At 40.5% G+C, this 20407-nt stretch overlaps 1 protein-coding gene across 1 annotated transcript; it reads right to left on the reverse strand.

Moving 5' to 3' along the window:
• Positions 1-7191: 7191 nt before the first annotated feature.
• Positions 7192-10239, reverse strand: ccn2 (cellular communication network factor 2). The gene is made up of 5 exons (XM_033021284.1): positions 10039-10239; positions 9470-9686; positions 8656-8907; positions 8089-8300; positions 7192-7964 (listed from the first exon to the last, which is right to left on the reverse strand). Exons 1-5 carry the CDS (start codon positions 10099-10101, stop codon positions 7668-7670), a joined length of 1041 nt encoding a protein of 346 aa, XP_032877175.1. The 5' UTR covers positions 10102-10239; the 3' UTR covers positions 7192-7667.
• Positions 10240-20407: the final 10168 nt, after the last annotated feature.

Consider the following 20407-nt stretch of genomic DNA (forward strand, 5'->3'; position numbering starts at 1 on the left):
ACTAATTATATGCTTTAATTTCAGGTCATCCAAGTAAGATTATTTTATATTTGTTTCAGAATGCTTCAATCTATGATAACTGAAAATTTCATTCAGTTCTCTTAATTTTTAAGAAAGTTATGGGCTTTTGACTGTTCACGATCACAGCTTTTTTGTTATGTCCATAGAAAGTCAATAGGGAACAAGATGCTCATTTCCCAGTATGAAAATGGCCATAACTTTTTAAATACTTGAGATATGAAAGTGAATTAGGTGTCAAATTAAACTTATTTTTATGCTTTATCTGATGGGATAAGTTACAGACTTGATTTTTAAAATCTCAAAATTTTGTAACATTGCTAGGTATATGGGACAAGCCAGAGGAGGAGGTTGAGGCAGGTACTATCATAACAGTTAAGAGACATTGGACAGGTACATGGATAGGACAGGTTGAGAGGGATATGGGCCAAGATGGGGCATGGTTGTCAGCATGAGCAAGTTGTGCCGAAGGGCCAGTTTGCACGCTGCATGAATCTATGAACTCAGGCAACATGCAATGGATGGGTGACACTACGTGTCAGGATCCTTCTTTGGAATGATAGTAAAGCGGATGAGTGGGGAGGGGGGGGGAGGGGAAGGAGGGGGAGAACTCTGGGAGAGGTGCACGATCTTCGGTTTCCTCCCACACTCGAAAGACGTACAGGTTTGTAGGTTAATTGGCTTGGCATAAAAATGTAAATTTGATCCTAGTTAATGTGCAGGAATCTCTGGTCGTTGTGGGCTCGGTGGGCCGAAGGGCCTGTTTCTGCGTTGTATCTCTAAACTAAATCTGGTACAATTTACAGCCTATACAACCCAGGATGTAATATTTACCTGTTGGTTTAGGTTAGATATCCCAGGCTGTAGTTGTGATATTGTGAGGTAATATCTATATATTTTTAAACTCTATTTCCATTGCCATCCAGGGAATAAAGTGTTCTTCAGCCAGCAGTACTGCTGGCTGAAGAATTGGTTTAAATATTGTAATGCATTAGTCCACTTAGTTCCCTTGATTTGCTTCCATCAACACCCAACATTAGGAATGAACAATAAATACCTGCTTGGTCATCAAGGATTAAACTACTAACAAATTTGATATCCCTCTTGGAAGGGAGGATCTGCCTTAGTTTAATAAGGTGTTGTGGAATCTTTTATTTACTAATAAAAACTAAAAAAAAGGCACAATAACAATTTTTATTTCATCAGAAAACATTTTTAAAGACAATAGTGAAGCTTCTCAACTTGGACAACCACTACAATATTTGCATTTAACCATGTGTGTCTTAGGGCAGCACAATGGTGCAACGGTAGAGTTGCTGTCTTAAAATGCTTTCAGCACCAGAAACCTGGGTTCGATCCCAACTACGGGTGCTGTCTGTACATTCTCCCCATGACCGCGTGGATTTTCTCTGAGATTTTGTTTCCTCCCACACTCCAAAGACGTACAGGTTTGTAGGTTACTTGGCTTAGTATAAGTGTAAATTGTCCCTAGTGTGTGTAGGATTGTGTTAATGTGCAGGGATCGCTGGTTGGTGCAGACTCGATGGGCTGAAGGGCCTATTTACACAATGTATCTCAAAACTATACTTGATATACTTTTTTTTTTGTTGCAAAAAAGCTGAATCTCCAGTAGCAGATATGGGGAGCAAGTCCTTTCAACAACATGTGAACTGGGAGGGGAAACCTCAACACAACTGGTGTTGAGGTTTTAGTTTCAACACATTTCACAATAAGCATCCAATATATGGGAAAGTGAAGTGCATGTGGAAACACTTCTGTCAACAGGGATTCCATCACTCATCTTCTGCTTCAAAGTGTAAATTAATGCCCCTGTCCCACTTAGGAAACCTGAACGGAAACCTCTGGAGACTTTGCGCCCCACCCAAGGTTTCCGTGCGGTTCCCAGAGGTTTTTGTCAGTCTCCCTACCTGCATCCACTACCTGCAACCTCCGGGAACCACCTGCAACCTCCGGGAACCGCACGGAAACCTTGGGTGGGGCGCAAAGTCTCCAGAGGTTTCCGTTCAGGTTTCCTAAGTGGAACAGGGGCATTACTCTCTTTGGTCATTACCATCAACTGCCCTGGTGTGATGATATTTTCCTTTGTAGCTTAGTTAATCGTCCTTTCACCTAAAGGAAATATGACAACCCGCTAATCATCTTACCCCATCCTCTGATAGGTAAGGCCTCAAGCAGTTGAATAAATGCATGCTGAGGCAAGATTACACCAATACCTTACAGCTGATGGGAGATGAGGCTGCTTATTCATCACTGATTGAGTTAGTGACAACATAAGTATCTGTTTATCAGATTAGAACACCCTGTCTGTTTATCCTTTTGATTCATTTAATTATCTTCTTTCCACTAAGTGGGAGGAACTATGAATTGATTATGTGTAGCAAGGAACTGCAAATGTTGGTTTATACTGACACAAAATGATTAATGACAATTCATGAATCAAATTTACTGTAAAATGTACTATATTAGTGGAGTGACTCAGGGAGAATTTGCACAGAGGTTCAGGAGCCTTGTTGAGGAATTAGGGCTGTGTTATGTGAGTGGATGGAAGCCTATCCCTTGATAGTTGTATATTTGAATGTCTGCCAGGAATTCACTAATATCGGAAAGAATAAATTATTCTGTCAAGCTTTAGATGCCATATTTCAAAGTAGTAAAATATAAAGAAAGGAGTTGTATGTATTAGCTTTTTCCTGACCTGCAGTTCTAAACCTGGCAAGCAGTGAAAGTAAAATTGTTTCATGAATTGCAATTAATCATCAATTAATCCAAAGGTTTGATAAGAATAACAGCCCGACTTTGTGATCTTAGAATGAAAATTCTGTAAAATGTCCTGAAGTTCCAGCAACAGAATTTTCACACTGAAACATGAGCTGCATTATTAAGCATTTTAAATAATATCTAGCTCATTACTGAGATTTAATAAGTGATTTTATGAAATCCCCCCTCCTCCAAATTATTTAATAACATGACAATAACTCCAATCCCGTACTTGTACAGGAGAAGATCAAGTCAAAACATTTTAATATGGTGTGTCGATTACACTGCATAATATACTAGAATAAAAGCATCATATTTTGTAACATGTTCCTAATGTATGCAATCAATCAATCAATCAATATTTATTACATGTCATTTGAACCTCAGTGAGGCTCAAACGAAACTCCGTTTCCACAGCCATACAAACAAATACAATATCCTACAGACATACACACAATTCAATTTACAAAAACATCCATCACAGTGAACCCACTGCGATGGAAGGCAAAGTCTTTTCTCTCCCGTTTTCCATTTCTCTCCCGATGTCCAAGCCCCAGGCGGGCGATGATAAGTCCCACGGCCATTTTAGGCCGCGCGGGGCGATGTATGGCCCCTCTCCCGGTCTAAATGTCACAAAGTTGGAGCCCCCGGCGGGTGCTGGAATGTCCCACGGCCATGAAGCCGCGCCGGGCGATGTACGGCCCCGCTCCGGGTCATTCCAACCCCGCGACTCGGGCTAGAGAAGTCGCGTTGCGGGAGCTCCGGAAAGTGGTCTCTCCATCCGGACCCGCGAGCTCCCGATGTCCCGACAGTCCACCGGACCTGCGGCTGCAGCTGGAGCCTCCGAGCTATGTGGTAGGGCCGCAGCAGCGAGTCACCACCGCTCCCCACGCTGCGATGCCGACCAGCCCCACGATGGTAAGTCCGCAGGTCCGCAGGCTCCGTGACTGGAGCCCCCGGATCGTTCAGGCTGGAGGCTGCTCCACGGTGCTAGGCCCCAATGACAACGGAGACCCGACAGGAAAAAGGTCGGGTCTCACGTACAGGGAAGAGATTTTAAAAAGTTTCCCCCCCCCCCCCCCAGCCCCCCACATATACACAGTTAAAAAACTATTAAAAAACACAAACAACTACATTTAACTAGACAAAAAATTAAAACAAATGTTAAGAGAAGGAATATTTGAAATTAATGAATGAAAGATCCATACAACATTGTGCTATGTAATTCCTAAATTAGAATAAAATGTATATTGACCATCTGATCCACTGCAGTATATCGTTGGGCTCTTATTGACTTCTACTTTGCCTCTTCACAGTTGGAAAGGATTTTAAACCCTGTAAAGGTGGCATAACTTTATCAAGGCTAAATACCTGTCTCTTCTACGTAATGCACTTATAGTTCAAGGATATATTATGTAGTAACTGTCCTCATGTTTATAGTATCTGAGGTGAACATGATCAACAGTTTCCATTACATCTGCAGATTGGTAATGAAAGGCTTAGATAGAATGGGCGTGGTGAGAATGTTACCAGTAATGGGAGAGTCTAGGACCAGAGGTTATAGCCTCAGAATAATAGGACGTACAGTACTTTCAAAACAGAGATGAGGAGGAATTTCTTTAACCAGAGGGTGGTAAGTCTGTGGAATTCATTGCCAGACAGCTGTGGAGGCCAAGACATTGAGTGCTTTACTGAAGTGGTTGATAGGCTCTTGGTTAGGAAGGATGTCAAAGATTATGGGGAGAAGGCAGGAGGATGGGGTTGAGAGGGAATAATAGATCAGCCATAATTGAATATTATAAATATCCTAAATCAATTTATAGTTCTACCTTGAAGCAAATTTGATGTAGACGGGCTGTATACTAATTGATTCTTCCAAATAATATGTACATTTAGATTGGCAAGTGCAATTAGAGGAAAACAAGTCACAAATTATCTTGGCAGCAATTTCTTTCATATTGTAAAGTTGCTATTGTTACATCCTGAATTATTTACCCCTGTTTGCATAACTAATTCCAAGCTCTATTGCATTTTAGAATTGAATTTATAGTGCTTGCAAAACAGTCTCCATTTCAGCTTGAAAGTCAGGGTCTGATTTGACTTCAACTGCTATGCAGTGGTTGCATGTTTTCCTTATGACCAAGTGTATTCTTCGAGTGCTCCTGTTTCCTCACAAAACCCCAAACCCATACTAGTTGTAGGTTAATTAACAATTGCAAATTGCATTTCTATGCAGGTAGATGGAAAAATTACCGGGGGATGGGGAGGTTACTGGGTAGAAACATAGACAATAGGTGCAGGAGGAGGCCATTCAGCCCTTCGAGCCAGCACCTTCATTGTGATCATGGCTGATCATCCCCAATAAATAACCCGTGCCTGCCTTTCCCCATATCCCTTGATTCCACTAGCCCCTAGAGCTCTATCTAACTCTCTCTTAAATCCATCCAGTGATTTGGCCTGCATTGCCCTCTGTGGCAGGGAATTCCACAAATTCACAACTCTCTGGGTGAAAATGTTTTTTCTCACCTCAGTCTTAAATGGCCCCCCCTTTATTCTAAGACTGTGGCCCCTGGTTCTGGACCCGCCCAACATTGGGACCATTTTTCCTGTGGTATGTGGGAGAGATCAGGTTACAGGAAATTAACTGAAGGAATGATGAGAATGCACTGACAGTTGGCATAAGAAACCCTCCTCCTATTGTGAGGAAATGGGAGTATTAAAATGAGTATCATATGATATCTAAAGTCCATCATGCATGCTTTGTCAAATGGTAAAGCAATCTAACAATAATATCATTTATATTGCATTTTGAACATCTTAGGACACTTTATTGGAGAGTCATCAAACAAAGTTTGAAATAGGCATGCCAAAGAAATGATCAAAGAGGAAGGTTCAAGACGCACCTTGTTGAAAGAGGTTTAGGGAAGATCGCATGAACTTTGTGCTTTGGCATCTGTGTTGCTAATGGGGGAATGGTACCGTTTGGATTTGTTCAAGGCCCGAATGGGAGGAATGCAGGTATTGTGGAGAGTTGTACGACTGAAGGAGATAACAGATACCACGGATTAATTTGAAAATAGGAATGAAAGCTTAAAATAAAGGGCCATTGCTCAGGCAGGAACTTAAATGGTGCACAACATTGACAAGTGAATGCATGGAGTCATATAGCATGGGAAACTGGCCCTTTGGCCTAACATCCCCATGCTGACCCAGATGCCCCATCAACGCTAATCCCATCTGCCTGCTTTTGTCCCATATCTTTCTAAACCTTTCCTATCCATGTAATTGTCCATTATATTTTAAATGTTGCTATAGTACTTGCCACAACTACTTCATTTGGCTGCTCATTCCATATACCCCCACCCTCTTGTGTGAAAACACTGTCCCTCAGGTTCCTATTAAATGTTTTCCCTCTCATCTTAAACCTAAGTATTCTTGTTTTTGATTCTACTAATCTGGATAACTACTGTGCATTCACCCTATCTATTCATCTCATGATCTTATACACCTCGATAAGATCACCACTCAGCCTCCTGCACTCCAAGGAATGTAGACCTAGCCTGCCCAATCTCTCCCTCTAACTCAGCCCAAGTCTTGGCAACATCCTTGTAAATCTTCTCTGCACTCTTTCCAGCATAACAAGATCCTTCCTATATCGGGGTGACCAAAATTGAACACTTCAATGCAGCCTCTCCAATATCTTGCACAACTGTAACATAACACCCCGACTTCTATACTCAGTAATGCACACTGACTTATGAAGGCCAAATGCACCTAGTCTTCTTGACCACCCTATCCACTTGTGATGACAGTTTCAAGGAACTATGCACCTGCTCTCCTAGATCCCTCTGCTCTACAACATTCTACAAGGGCCTGCCATTTACTTTGTAGGACCTACCTGGGTTGATTTCCCCAAATGTGACACCTCGCACTCATCTGCCTTAACTATTCCTCAGCCCACTTGATCAAGATCCTGCTGCAAGTTTTGATACCCATCTTCGCTATCTATACCACATACTTTAGTGTCATCTGCAAAATTATTAACCAAGTATCTTAGAGCATGTTTGACAACAGAGCAATAAAGTCAGAGATAGTCTTGTGCTTACAGGGGCTAAGAGTAGGGTGCTAAAATAATCATATCTATAGGTTCTACCATCCTCAGATGCAGTGTTGGATGATATTATGTAAATGGAAACAGGTCACCTTAATTATATAATGTGGTGCAAAACTGAACTCGCTATCAGATATGACACTCCTAGTTTGCAGGCAATCTAAATCACTCTGTTGATGTGGCAGAGGGTTAGCATTAGTATCCAGGAAATTAAATTTGCAGTTATTGTTGTGTGTTAATGTTCCATCTGTGTAGATTTGTTAATTATGAAAGGACTAATTAAGTTTGTATCAAAAATATATTTTATTCTGAACTAGAAAAGTGCAGACATTGAAATTTTGGTTACATTTCTCAAATGTTACAACAACTGTTCAAAAACAAAAATAATCAAACAGTCATTTTGTCAAATCTATAACTACAGTAATCAAAGATAATTCAAAATAAATCTTGATTTAAAATCTGTTGATCATGGAAGGGTTTCCACTTCATCTTTATGGCCTCTCAATATCCATTTTGCAAGGCCAACAAACAACACAAGGCACATTTAAATTAACTTAGACAACTGTACACATATATACATTATTTACAATATTACAGCAACAGTGTACAAGCAATGCAGTTTCAAAATCTAGGCTGAGTGCTGTGACATGTTTTTATTCTCTCATCACCATGTCAGTGTTTTCCTCTTTTTTATGCAGTGAGCTTTGCAGCCGAGAGGGTAAATCTTTCCAGTTACGTGGCATTGGATCAATTGCATAGTTTAGGCCATATCGCCCATCATTTTCCTGTAATACAAGGACTGGAAGATGTCATTGTCCATGGGGCAGTTATAGTGGCAGGCGCAGGTCTTGATGAACATCATCTTCTTCTTCATGAGCTCTCCATTAGGACATTTGAACTCGACGGGTAGGGTAGCGGTTCTGTGCGGGGTGCAGCATCGGCCATCGGTGCAGACGCCACAGAATTTGGTTCTGTAGGACTTCACGCTGGTACAGCCAGAGAATTCAAACTTGGTGGGTCTGTAAACCTTTGGAGTGCGTATACATCTTTTACCTCTCTGTGGGAGGAATGACAAAAGATGAAGTCCAATTACAAAAGAGTAAACTTGGAACAAATGCCAAGATAACTCAAAACAAAATCACAGTTTTTAATCTGCTGATGGAGCAAGGTTTTGTTTTTACCTTTATGGTCTCTTTTATGTTCATTTCACAAGGCCGGACAATGCAAAGTCTGGACTGTTTCTCCAGTCTGCACTCTCTGTTGTCATTGGTTACCCGGGTTGAGATGCCCATCCCACAGGTTTTAGAGCAGGCACTCCACTCAGTGGTCTGCATGAGGCAGTTGGCACGGAACATGGACGGGTCAGGCCCATAGGTCTCCTCTTCCCTGTAAGCTGGAGTAATAAAGATGAAAAATAAGTCAACTCTCCTCCATATTGCACATCAGAAGCAGTGACTGTTGAACTAAATCAACAATTGTTCACCTGTTTCCTTCAAATTGTCCAAGTTAGTTAAATATATTTTAATGATTGAAAAATATCAACTCATTAAAAATGTTATACTATAATGACTTAAGAATCTATGATTTAGCTCAGTTAATCCTGTTGTGGAATTTTTAATCTTCTTGTACTTGATCTCATTGTTACAAACATTGGCCTGATTTAATTATTTTATCCAAATCAATTTTCTATAATAATGATAATAGGTGTCTCTTTGGAGTTGATGCTTAATAATTGACAAACATCTTACCTGCCAGCACAGGCCCAAATACAGCGTCGTGAGTGGGTTGTTCACAGATCCAATCCTCACAGCATTTGCCAGGTACTTTGACCTTCTTGGGTAGTGGACAATCTGGGCTGGCCAGACGGATGCTGGGGCTGCAGACAGGGATGCAGCCCAGAGAACCATCCATGCAGGTGCAACTGTACTTGCAGCCGTTCTGAAAAGTCTCACCGCTCTTGTACACAACGCCATCCATCATGCAAGGAGCTCCATCCTTAGCTGCAAGAGACCACAAATGATATCTCCATAAGCTATTTAGTTTGACCAACAAAACATTGCAACTGATAAACATGCTGGTGGGGTGAAAGTGCTGCAATTTCACTACGCTTCTTGATTAATAGGGGCATCAAAGTTCATGGGGAGAAGGCAGGAGAATAGGGTTGAGGTAAAAAAATAGATCAGTCATGATTGAATGGTGCAGTAGACTCAATGGGCTGATTGGCCTAATTCTGCTCCCATGTTCATTGGTTTGGGCACAATATGTAAATTAATTTTCTAGATCATAGAAAAGAGCAGTAGGAAAGACGCATCCAACTCCTACAGCTGCAAGAGTATGTGCATATTAAAGCTCACTTCGATGATATTTAAATCTGCAAAATATAAAATGCTCTTCACCACTTTTGCTGAATGCGCGGCATTTCCCTCCCTCTTTATTTCAGCTACACGGGGTTCGGTTTAAATGCCCTCCCTCGGTTGCCCCTGGAACACAGTGTAACATAGTGCGTGTAGATGGTAGGTGGGGGGGAGGTGGGGGGGGGTGGGGGCTGCCGCCGACTCTTACCTGCACAAACACCGACTGTGGCGTAGGTGGCGTATCCGAAGTCGCAGAATAGGTCCTTGTGGTGATCGCAGGGCTGTCGCCGGGAGCACACCTCGCCCACTTGCTTGGCGCAGACCCTACAACATCCGCAGCCGTCCGTGATCAGGGAGACTCCGGGAGTGCAGACAGGTGTCAGCACCGGGCAGTCGCAGGGAGCTTGGCATTCATCGGCAGAGGCCTGTAAAGCACAGATCACACCAGTTAGAAACAAACATTGCATCCTGCAGATGGATGACACAGACCGAGCAACCTGGATTGCAACTTCTACTAAATAACGTTAAAATCATGAGTAAATCAACGTGGATATTTCCATTGCAGATCTTTTAAATCTGCAAGAAAAATACGAAATGGTGGAAATACTCAGCACATCAGACAGTTTCTCCATAGTTGTTCCTTTCTCATTAGATGCTGTTTGATCTGCTGGGTATGTATTCCCCCTCTTGTTTGCACGCACGGCGAGGCGAGTTTTCGCTTCGCAGCCTGCGTCTGATGGATATTTCCTCGGCCTCTGTAAGCGCAGAGTAACTCACCAAATAAGCCAGTGTCATCAGTAGGAATGGTGCAAAGTTAACGTTCTTCAGTACAGCAAACATTTTGTTTCGCACTGGAGTTTTCTCTTCTTCCACTTGCAAGCTGTTGCAAACGGGGTCAGTCTTCAGAGCCTTGTTCTTGCTGTTGTCTCTGTCTCTGTCTCGATCAGTTTGTGTGTGCTGTACGGCTGAAGCGACGGCTTTTTATCCTGTTTCGGCAGGGCTGACGTAAGCAGGCGGCCGCCCAGGCCAAGCAGACTTGCCTTTGGATCAACACCAACATTCCTGGGCAGCTTCGCAGTTCCTGCCTCACACCGGATTGTATCTGACCTCTTGACACGCCGCATACCTCCAGGCCCGGCGCATTTCAAAATAAGAGCGACACGGGCTTGGGTCTGGGGACTTGCCTCTGTTCAAATGCCCACACTCGCTGTTTCAATGTGAAACACCTTGCACTTGAAACATGGTGTGTTCAGCACGTTGGCGAGAGGGTGGAACATGAAATGCTTACCAATTCAAACGTCCAACTATCTATTTCATTTCACGCCAAGGAATGCATTTATTAAATTAAATTTAAAGCATTCGTTGAATATAAAGTGTTGGAGCAGCGAACATTGGCAGAGGAGTGGCAAGGGGGTTGTTATGTCTACTGAAGTTTCCAAGATCGCACAAGAACGTGTTGGAATGTCGTGCTTTTTTTGATTATTTTTATTTCCCACTGCCCGATCAGATATTAGACAAGTTTCAGACAGCCAAGATTGCAGGAAAGCGGCTAGACGATGTGTGTGTATACATCAGGACGTGCACCTTCCCCCCCTCTGGGTCGTGATCCTAGACGTGGATTGCGAGTTTCAGATCTGGCAGCTGCACTCGGAAATTAAGAGGAAAATGAACGAGTGACGGCTCGCAACCACATCAACAAGTCGAGGGAATGTTAACATCAGTCAGTCTGAGAACAGGCTGCCTGTCGATTTGTGGCGGCCTCTGCTCCAGCTCTGCCCTCGACAAGGGGGTTTAATAATAATATCAGAGTAAATAGCTCAGACCTAACCTTCAAACGCAACTTCATTTTGGAAAGGCAGAAAAGGGTATCTGGACAGGTAGTTGAATGATTCAATGATATTTCATTGTCACACGTAAAATAAAATGCTTTGTTTTTGCATACAATCCAGTAAAATAATGTAGAATACCTCACCCAGGCAGTACACGTCTGTGGCCACCTTTTGGTGGCTGCTGAATGAGCAAGACATGGGGAGAGGCACAACGATTTGCTGATGCTGGAATCTTGAGCAAAAAAACAAAGTGCTGGAGTAACCCAACAGGTCAGGCAGCATCTCTGGAGAACCATGTAGGCGATAGTTCGGTTCGGGACCCTTCACCAGGCTGATTATAGTGGGGGGAGAACGAGGTGCGAATGGGTGTAAGAGGGAGTGGGGTGAAAGGAGTACAGGATATGGAAATAATGTGGGCAATTGGGATTAGTAGAGATATTTATACTAGTTGGTTGGCATAGATGTAGCAATGTTACAACATTTTGAGATTTAAAAAATCAAGTCTGCAATTTATCTGATCAGATAAAGCATAAAAAGAAGTTTAATTTAACACCTAATTCACTTTCATATCTTCAGTATTAAAAAAGTTATGGCTATTTTCATACTCGGAAATTAGCATCTTGTTCCCTATTGCTTTTCCATTGACTTAACACAAAAGCTGTGATCGAGGACAGTCAAAAGCCCATAACTTTCTTAAAAATTAAGAGAACTGAATGAAATTTTCAGTTATTATAGATTGAAGCATTCTGAAACAAATATAAAACATCTTACTTGGATGACCTGAAATTAAAGCATATAATTAGTTAATTACCTAATTGTAGCTAATTACAAATTTGACCGTTGTGATGGAAAGAGTAATAAACACCCAGACTGCCTTGAAAATTCAAAAATGTCATATTCTCAAGATCAGAACTTTAATATTATTGTATTATATGCTGTAAGTCCGTAACAGATAGGTAAATAAATTACAATTTCTAGCAATAGACCAAGTCTTTATGGAGAAGATCAGTTGCTAGCTGGTACATTGACATATCATAATCAGTAGCATCATCATACTCCCCAGATTGTAATCAATAAGCAACTCTGTACACCTTGTTTTTCCTCAACTTTTCAATTTTGGCATTGTAACTACAAGTTTTTGCTCTTCAAACCAGGCATGACATGCCTTTCTGCCCACTACTTTCCCATTAAAAATGTCCTGTAGATTCCATTTCTTAAGAAAAGGATAATTATTTTAAATAGCCTAAGTATCCAAATAACAAGCTAATCCCATTCACACAAGAATTCACATTATAACATGATTTTTAAATCTCACTGTCATGAATTCTTATGCCAGATGGAAGGAATTTAATTCCCATAAATTAATCCAGAAACATCCTCTCAAAATATAATCAAAATGATTATTTTTTGCACAATACATGTGACTCAAACTGTTGTGAATATTTAGTTTAAAAATAATGATCATGGAGAGAGAATAACACAAAATATAGACAATTTGGACGGCTTATGACATGATTGTCTAAAAAAAGGGCATTTAAATCATCTTGCTTCTGGAACGCGATCGATTGGAACGTTGCGATTGCGGTGAATTTGAACTCCATATCGGCAGGAAAAACACTGCCGGTTCGTATGGGGCCCAAATCACATTTTCGCGACGTAAAATTAAATTAAAGCCATCCCAAGAAGCAAGATTATATGTAAAATACACGATTTACACTTTGTTTCGTCCCGTTCTTGCGATCCGTCACGTTGTAGGCGTTGTGGGCGTTCGGTCGACTTTATTTTAATCCAAATATTAAATTGTCCAGTGATTTAAAAATATATATATAGCGTGAACGGGAGTCGGATCGATTTTTCTTCAGCAGCTAGCAGCCCGAGGAAGTCCGCCTCAGACAGGCAGTACAAAACGGCATTTTAAACCCGCCCCCGTCAAAGGTGCGAAAGTCGCCCACATGGCCAGTGGCAGAACTGCAGATAAGAAGGTAAGTTTTTTTAACATCGCTAATAGATGTAGTTGGGCCAAAGAACCTATTTCTGTGCCAAAGAACTCTATGACTCTAAAGGACACCCCAAAATCTCTTTTGGGCCCATGTACGGGTTGTTTCAGGTGACCTGGTGATATATGATCTAAATATCTTATACTAGGTGTGCAGTAGCAAAAATGTAATCACTTCACTACATTATCACAGAAGTGAGTGTGGCACAGAAGCCATATTCCTTCAGAATAGACAGGGCTAAATAAAGAGTTTGGTTCAAGTGATGTTTTTGTTTAAGTAAGAAGCTTTCTGGGGCAAAAGATTGAGGAAGGAATTTCCGTGCCACAATTGCTTGAGACATACCAGGCTGAAGAGATAGGGTTTGGACAAGGAAAAGCAGAGTGTTGGAAACCTGAAAGGGATCACAGAGAAAATGGAGAGTGAAGCTGGTCATGTTAGTGAACAAAATGAGAATGTTATCTATAGGAGAATGGAGTCAATGTGGTTAACAAACAAAATATAGTAGATGGACCAAGGTTTGATAGATTGTATTCAGCAAGATATTGAATAAACTGAATCTCACAGAAGCAGATGAAGAAATCATCTAGGAATGTTCATCCAGCCAATAACAAAAGCCCTCTTGAAGGTTTTAGTTGAGGGATTGTCAGGGCCAAAGACAGAGGTGTTACCAATGTGGAAATAGGTGGTCTTTGAGGGGAATTGGGTTTCAAAGTGATGTCCACTGATATTGACATAAATATATTTAAAATATAAAAAAGATGACACTTGATCCTATGCTTAATGAATAGTATTTCATGCAAAACATATAACCAAATATAAATAATTAAGGGAAGTTAAACAGGAGGATGATCACTATGCAAATGCACAGTCAGGACCATTTGATACATGATATATTGGGCGAGGGACTGGATGAGTGGGCAAGGTGCCAAATATGAAATTACTTCAATTATTTGATGTGTTTTCAGAATATGATTCAAGTAACAAGGAAAGGGTGATTTTTGGTGGTTGACAAATTTCCAAAGTACATTCAGTACTCGAACGAAAGGGTTAACATGCATCTTGTCCATTCAATGATATTTCACAGTGGATAAACGTGACATTATATTACAACTTGTTCACAGCCTGTGCAAAGAAGGGCAGGGAATTCTTGCAGCAACCAGGCTAAAGTCCATCGTTCAACCATGAGAAATATCTTAGCAATTATCGAATTTCCTGTTTGCAGGATCTTGCTGAGTTAGAGTGGCTGTCTTGTTTGCCTCTACTGACTACACTACTGAAATACTAATTGGCTCTGAAACATTTTAAGTTTTCTAAGGCCATGAAGGGTAAATGAAAAACAAGATAAAACACTGGGATGAGATAAAAGGCAAATTAATTTAAGATAGCCACACATCTCATTTTTAACTGAAGAAGGGTCTCCACCCGAAATGTCACCCATTCCTTCTCTCCAGAGATGCTGCCTGTCCTGCAGAGTTACTCCAGCATTTTGTGTCTATCTTCATTTTACACCGTCTTGTATTAATAACTTTGTTTAAAAAAAAGAAATCAATTTAATTTTGAAGACACCAAGTACAATACGAGTTTCATGTTAAAGACATGTTTGAATTTGAAAATACTGTAAATCCAATTTATGGATGGATTGACTGGAGTCTTGGCCAGATTAAGATTAAATTTGTGCTAATTGGTTACATAGCAGACACGATTGAATGTGTTTATTCCACTTATGCACATGCAATATAATGTAGTTGGCAGTTGGGTGGAATGTGTGGCCTTAAGGTGATTAATGTGCTGCCATAAACTGGAAGTGCTGGTTGCCATTGGTATCGTTTGATGTACCCTTTGTAGAACAGACCTCCTGGTTTTTAGAGGTGGTGCCAATCTTCTGTACATGGGTTTCTGCCTCTGACCAAAAACACACCTGAATAAATTTTTAAAAGTAGAGTGCAGCTGATTCTGTTTAGGTGTCTGACTATCAGAAGGCAGAATGGTTAAGCAGCAAGGAAAGGTCCCTGGATATTACTGGGGGATGCGGGCTTTTGTCTTGGATTTGGATATGCACACTAAATGAGCTCCAAATTGAAAATGGAGAAACACGTGAGCATATCTAGCAATATCTCAATTTTACCAAAGCATTGACTATATTATTGATCATTTATGCATTAAAGTTATAAATTTATTGCAGACTGTACAATTTGAGCACAAATGTACTCCAGGAAGTGCAAATTTCAGGTGAGAATGAGAGGTGATCTTATATTCCAAATAAGATTAGTTCTGCGCCAAGTACAGTGCGAGTGTCATGTTAAGAAGAAACCTCACTAATGTTTGAACAAACGTACCTTACTTCTGAAATGGTTGTCGCAACCAGCTAAATGAGATTACTAAATGATTTGTGAAGGGACTACAGCTAGAGGTACACAGCATTATTTAAATTTTTTTTAAAAAGTAATCATTTCTGGCCGTTTTTGCTGATAATTGGCTGGTAACATTTGTACCAAATAATTGATGGGCAAATATAATTCCCACCATAGAACGAGATAATTATGACGTAATCTAGCCTTAAACATAATGCCGTTTAGAATGGCAAAAGCTACAATAGTGAAGGAACAGCATGGGCTGAGAATCTGGTTATCTAGTCCCTAAGCCCTTTTTACCACTTTGGAAAAGCATTGGAAAAGTGTGACCTAACTTTATTTACCTGCCCTTGCACCATTATCTTTATTTAGCAAAACTCTATCAAGTTCATATTTAAAATTAACAGTAATTAGCAATTATTACCATTTATAAAGACAGTTCCTAACTTCACCCTTTGTGCAGGGAATTATTTCTTGTTTTAATTTGCTAATGACCTGTTTCTAAATTTTAGGTCATGTCTCTTAGTCCTATACTGTGATGGCCACCTAAACAGAAATAAGCTATCTCTTAACAGTTCACCTTGATATGCTGATTAATATTACACTTTCAGGGAGTACAATCATGTTTTGTGCAATCCCTCCATGTTATTTAAGCCCTGGACCCCAGTGTCATTCTGATAAATCCACACAATACTCCTTCCATGGATGATATCTCCTTTCTTAATGTATGTGCCCAGAAATGCTAATAGCATACTAGGTGTAGTCTAGCCAAGGCTTTGTACAGCCGCAGCATAACATCCACACCTTCCCAGTCCTCTGGATATAAGTATAATATGTAAACATCACCTGACAGTTTTTCAAATTACGTATCATTCTGAAAATGACATAATCTTAGTTTCTTCATCATTATTGCACAATGTTCCTTAAATTTCCCGCCCCTCAAATAGTGAGAGTTTTATTATGAGAGACAAGGAAGTTATACAAAAATATAATCTGTACTACATTACTGGGGTAGATCTTCAGAAAAACAGTTCGAGAGACAACTCTAGTGAAAAAATGAGAAATTCTATCCTCATCAATGATCCGTAACTTGGACAAAATTGAATGGTTAGATGGGTGAAATGACCATCTCCTGTTTCACATTGCCAAAGGCCCATTCAGCAGGGCATAACTGACACTCCTTGATCATAGAAACCTGCACCTTCAACTAACACATAATTATGTCTCATGATTTGTCTGCAGAGATGTTCCCAGGCTATTTGATATTTACCTACAAATACAGTCCATGAAATGTTCAGTACTCTGGACTGGGACTCAATTCCGGTTATTGCCAGCAGAGGGCAATCTGCTCAGAATACACATACGCAAATACTACATGGATGAAAAAAATATTTAGTTTTATGCAGATGTATGATTTTCTTAGGGGAAATATATTGAGCTGCTCAGAGCAAGTCAGAAAATGTGACAGCTTGTGTTTCTAAGATCACCGGGCCTTGCAAATTAAAGTATTCGAATCACAGAATCATATAGCATGGAAACAGGCCCTTCCGCCCAACTTGTCTATGTCAACCACCCTGATCCATATCCCTCTAAACCTTTCATGTCCTTTTACCTATCCAAATGTCATCTAAATATTGTTATGATATCTTGTACTTGATTCTCCAATCTTGGGAAAAAGACTGTGTGCTCCTCCCTATCTATTCTCCAAAAGATGCTCACTGGCTCTCCATAGGGGTCCTGACCTGAAACATCACCTATCCATTTCTCCAGGGATGCTGCCTAACCCGCTGAGTTATTCCCGCATTTTATGTCTTTCCTTGGTGAACCAGCATCTACAGTTCCTTGTTTCTACAGCATAATTCTAGCTTTGTAAGATTAACTCCACAAGTGCTACATTTTAACCAGATGTAATACATAATCTTCAAACCTAATTGGTTATTTTTCTTTGTGATCACCAAAGTAATCACAGGGTGCGCATTATCTTTTGTTGCAGTTCTAACTAAAATACCTTTCCGTAGTTAAACATTTCTTTGTTGCAATACTTAGTGACCTTGTATGGCACATTATTCTCACTGCCAAGTCTTCAGATAAATAAATGCGCCCAGACTCTATTGTCCTGCTAACAGTGGCATTGCTGTGTTGTGCAGACAGAGGCCTCAACCCCATCTCTTGAAAATTGTTACTTTAATGACACCCATCCAGACCCCTACCCACACATACAAAACAGAAGACATGTGTTTTAAGATCTCTCACACAAATCCGCCCTGGGTTTAACTTTTAAATGTGCAATTTATTGCTTTGTTCATTCACCTAATAGATCAATCACGTGCAGCAGCATGTGATGGATCAATTTTAGGTCAAAGTTGAAGCATGCTTCATTAAATGGAAGAAAGATTTAACTGTTTTCTTGAAGAAAACTGTTTTCACATTTGCTCTAACTAATCTGCTTAATTATTGATTGCAATTGATTAATGGAAATGGTTTTGTTCAATCTTCCCACATTTTTCTAACATTCCAGGGTGGTAATATTAAAGACTAGGGGTCATAGTTTGAATGTGGAGGAGTGAAGCTTACAGGAGATGTGCGGGCCAAGTTTATTACACGAATGGTGGTGGTGCCTGGAGTGTGCTGCCAGGGGTGGTGGTGGCGGCATATACAGTAGTAGCGTTTAAGAAGCTTTTAGGATAGACACACTGATGTGCAGAAAATAGAGGTACTGTATATGGATTATGTGCAAGCAGATAACATTTGTTTATCTTAGCATTATGTTCGGCACTGGCATAGTGGGTCGAAGGACCCAGTGCTGTACTGTTTTATATTCTATACTGTTATCTTTTCAGTCAGAGGATTATTGAGGTTTTTGAATTAATTGAACCTATAACCTGTATTCCAGATATTTATTAAGAGAATGCAAACCTTTTTCCACTATTCTATACTATCTTTAGCACAACCTCCATTCTTCAACCACCAATGTTTTTGCGATTTTTCTGCAGAATATTCCCAAATATTTGCTTATTTTTATTATTTCCTCATTACAAATTCCCCGACCCAAGAAAATAATCTTCATATACTGTTAAAAAGTACGTTGGTGATTGCAGTATTTATTTTTATTATCAGCTCATTGACAATGTTCTGGGATAGTCCTGGAGAGATAGAGAGATACAGCACAGGAACAAGACCTCCAGCCCACCGACAACATTTGCATTAATCCTGCACTAATACCAAGGGTCTCGACTCGAAACGCTACCCATTCCTTCTCTCCAGAGATGCTGAGTTACACCAGCATTTTTTGTCTACCTTTGATTTAAACCAGCATCTGCAGTTCTTTCCTCCACGTGAACTAGTTTATTATTGTCATGCGTGCCGAGATTCAGTGAAAAGTTTTTGTTTGCTTGCTATCCAGTCAAAAGAAAACTATACATGAATAAAATCAAGTTGTCCACACTGCACAGATAAAGGATAAAGGGTACAACATTTAGTGCAAAGATATACCATTAAAGTCCAGTAAAGTCTCATTAAAGAAAGTTCACAGATCTCATAGATGGGAGGTCAAGACCACTGTCCAGCTTATCGGTTGCCTGATAATATCTGGGAAGAAACTGTTCCTGAATCTGGAGGTATAGGTTTTCAAACTTCTATATCTCCTGCCTGATGGGAGAGTGGAGAAGAGGAATTGACAGCGATGAAACTGGTCATTCATTATGTTGGTGGCCTTGCTGAGGCAGTGTGAAGTGTAGATAGAGTCGATGGAAGGGAGGCTGGATTGTGTGATGGTCTGGGCTATGTCCACAACTTTGCAATTTCTTGCAGTCTTGGATGAAGCTGTCCCCAAACCAGGCTGCATGCATCCCGATAAACTGCTTTTTATGGCACGTCTATAGAGGTTGATGAGGCTTCTTGGAGACATGCTGAACATCCTAGGCATTCTAAGGAAGTAGAGGCGTTAGTGTGCTTTCTTCGCCATAGCTTCAAAGTGGCTGGTACAGGACACATTGCTAGTAATATTTATTCCTAGGAACTTGAAGCTTTTGACCATTTCTTCTTTGGCACCATCAAATACTTTGGGGGTGTGTGTATTGCATTGTGCACAAAATATTCAGAAATATGGAATATGGAAGAATTTCTGGTACTGTCATTTTCTTAAAATTATATTTGACAGGTGAAAGTAAGCTGTTCCTTGTCAGTATAGTGTAATAGTAAGGAAGCGAGGTGGCACAGTGGCTCAGCTCGCAGAGCCGCTGCCTCACAGTGCAAGAGATCTGGGCTCGAAACTGACCTCAGGTGCTGCCCGTGTGGAGTTTGCATGTTTTTTTTTAAATTGAATTGAATTGAATCCTTTATTTGTCATCCTTGTGAGCGCGGGGTTTCCTCTGGATGCTCGGGTTTCCTCCCACATCCCAAAGACATATGTGTTTGTAGATTGATTGGCCTTGCAAAAAATGCCCTTAGTGTGCTGGAAGTGGATGAGAAAGTGGGATACCATAGAAATAGTGTGAATGGGTGATCGATAGTCGGCGTGGACTAAGCACGTTGAAGGGCCTGTTTCCATGCTGTATCACTTAAACTAAAAGAAATGGCTCAGTACAATGCTACCTGTATGCATTTTGGGCTGCTTTCACCCCGAGCTATAATATTACAGAAGATCCAACATTCTGAAGTAGCCGCTCCTGAATGATATTTTGTAGTGTTCTTTTGTGCAGCTCCATGAAGATAAAGGAATACTTTGGCCAGACGCACTGTCATGACTTGATACGTTGCCAGAGGTTGAATTAGTCTCAGATTATAATTACATTCCCTGGCTTCAACTGAGCTCACAGTAACACCACTCCTTGGCATGAAAAATCTATTTCACAAACAGCATGAAAATCATTAGTAGGACAGGACATTTAAACAATGTAATTTGAGGAGTTAACTTTCTTAAGTAAATATCAATATACGTTATTAATATGTCATTGCACTGTGATCCTTG

Source organism: Amblyraja radiata, chromosome 5 (genome assembly GCF_010909765.2).
Source record: "Amblyraja radiata isolate CabotCenter1 chromosome 5, sAmbRad1.1.pri, whole genome shotgun sequence".
Taxonomy (NCBI): Eukaryota; Metazoa; Chordata; class Chondrichthyes; order Rajiformes; family Rajidae; genus Amblyraja; species Amblyraja radiata.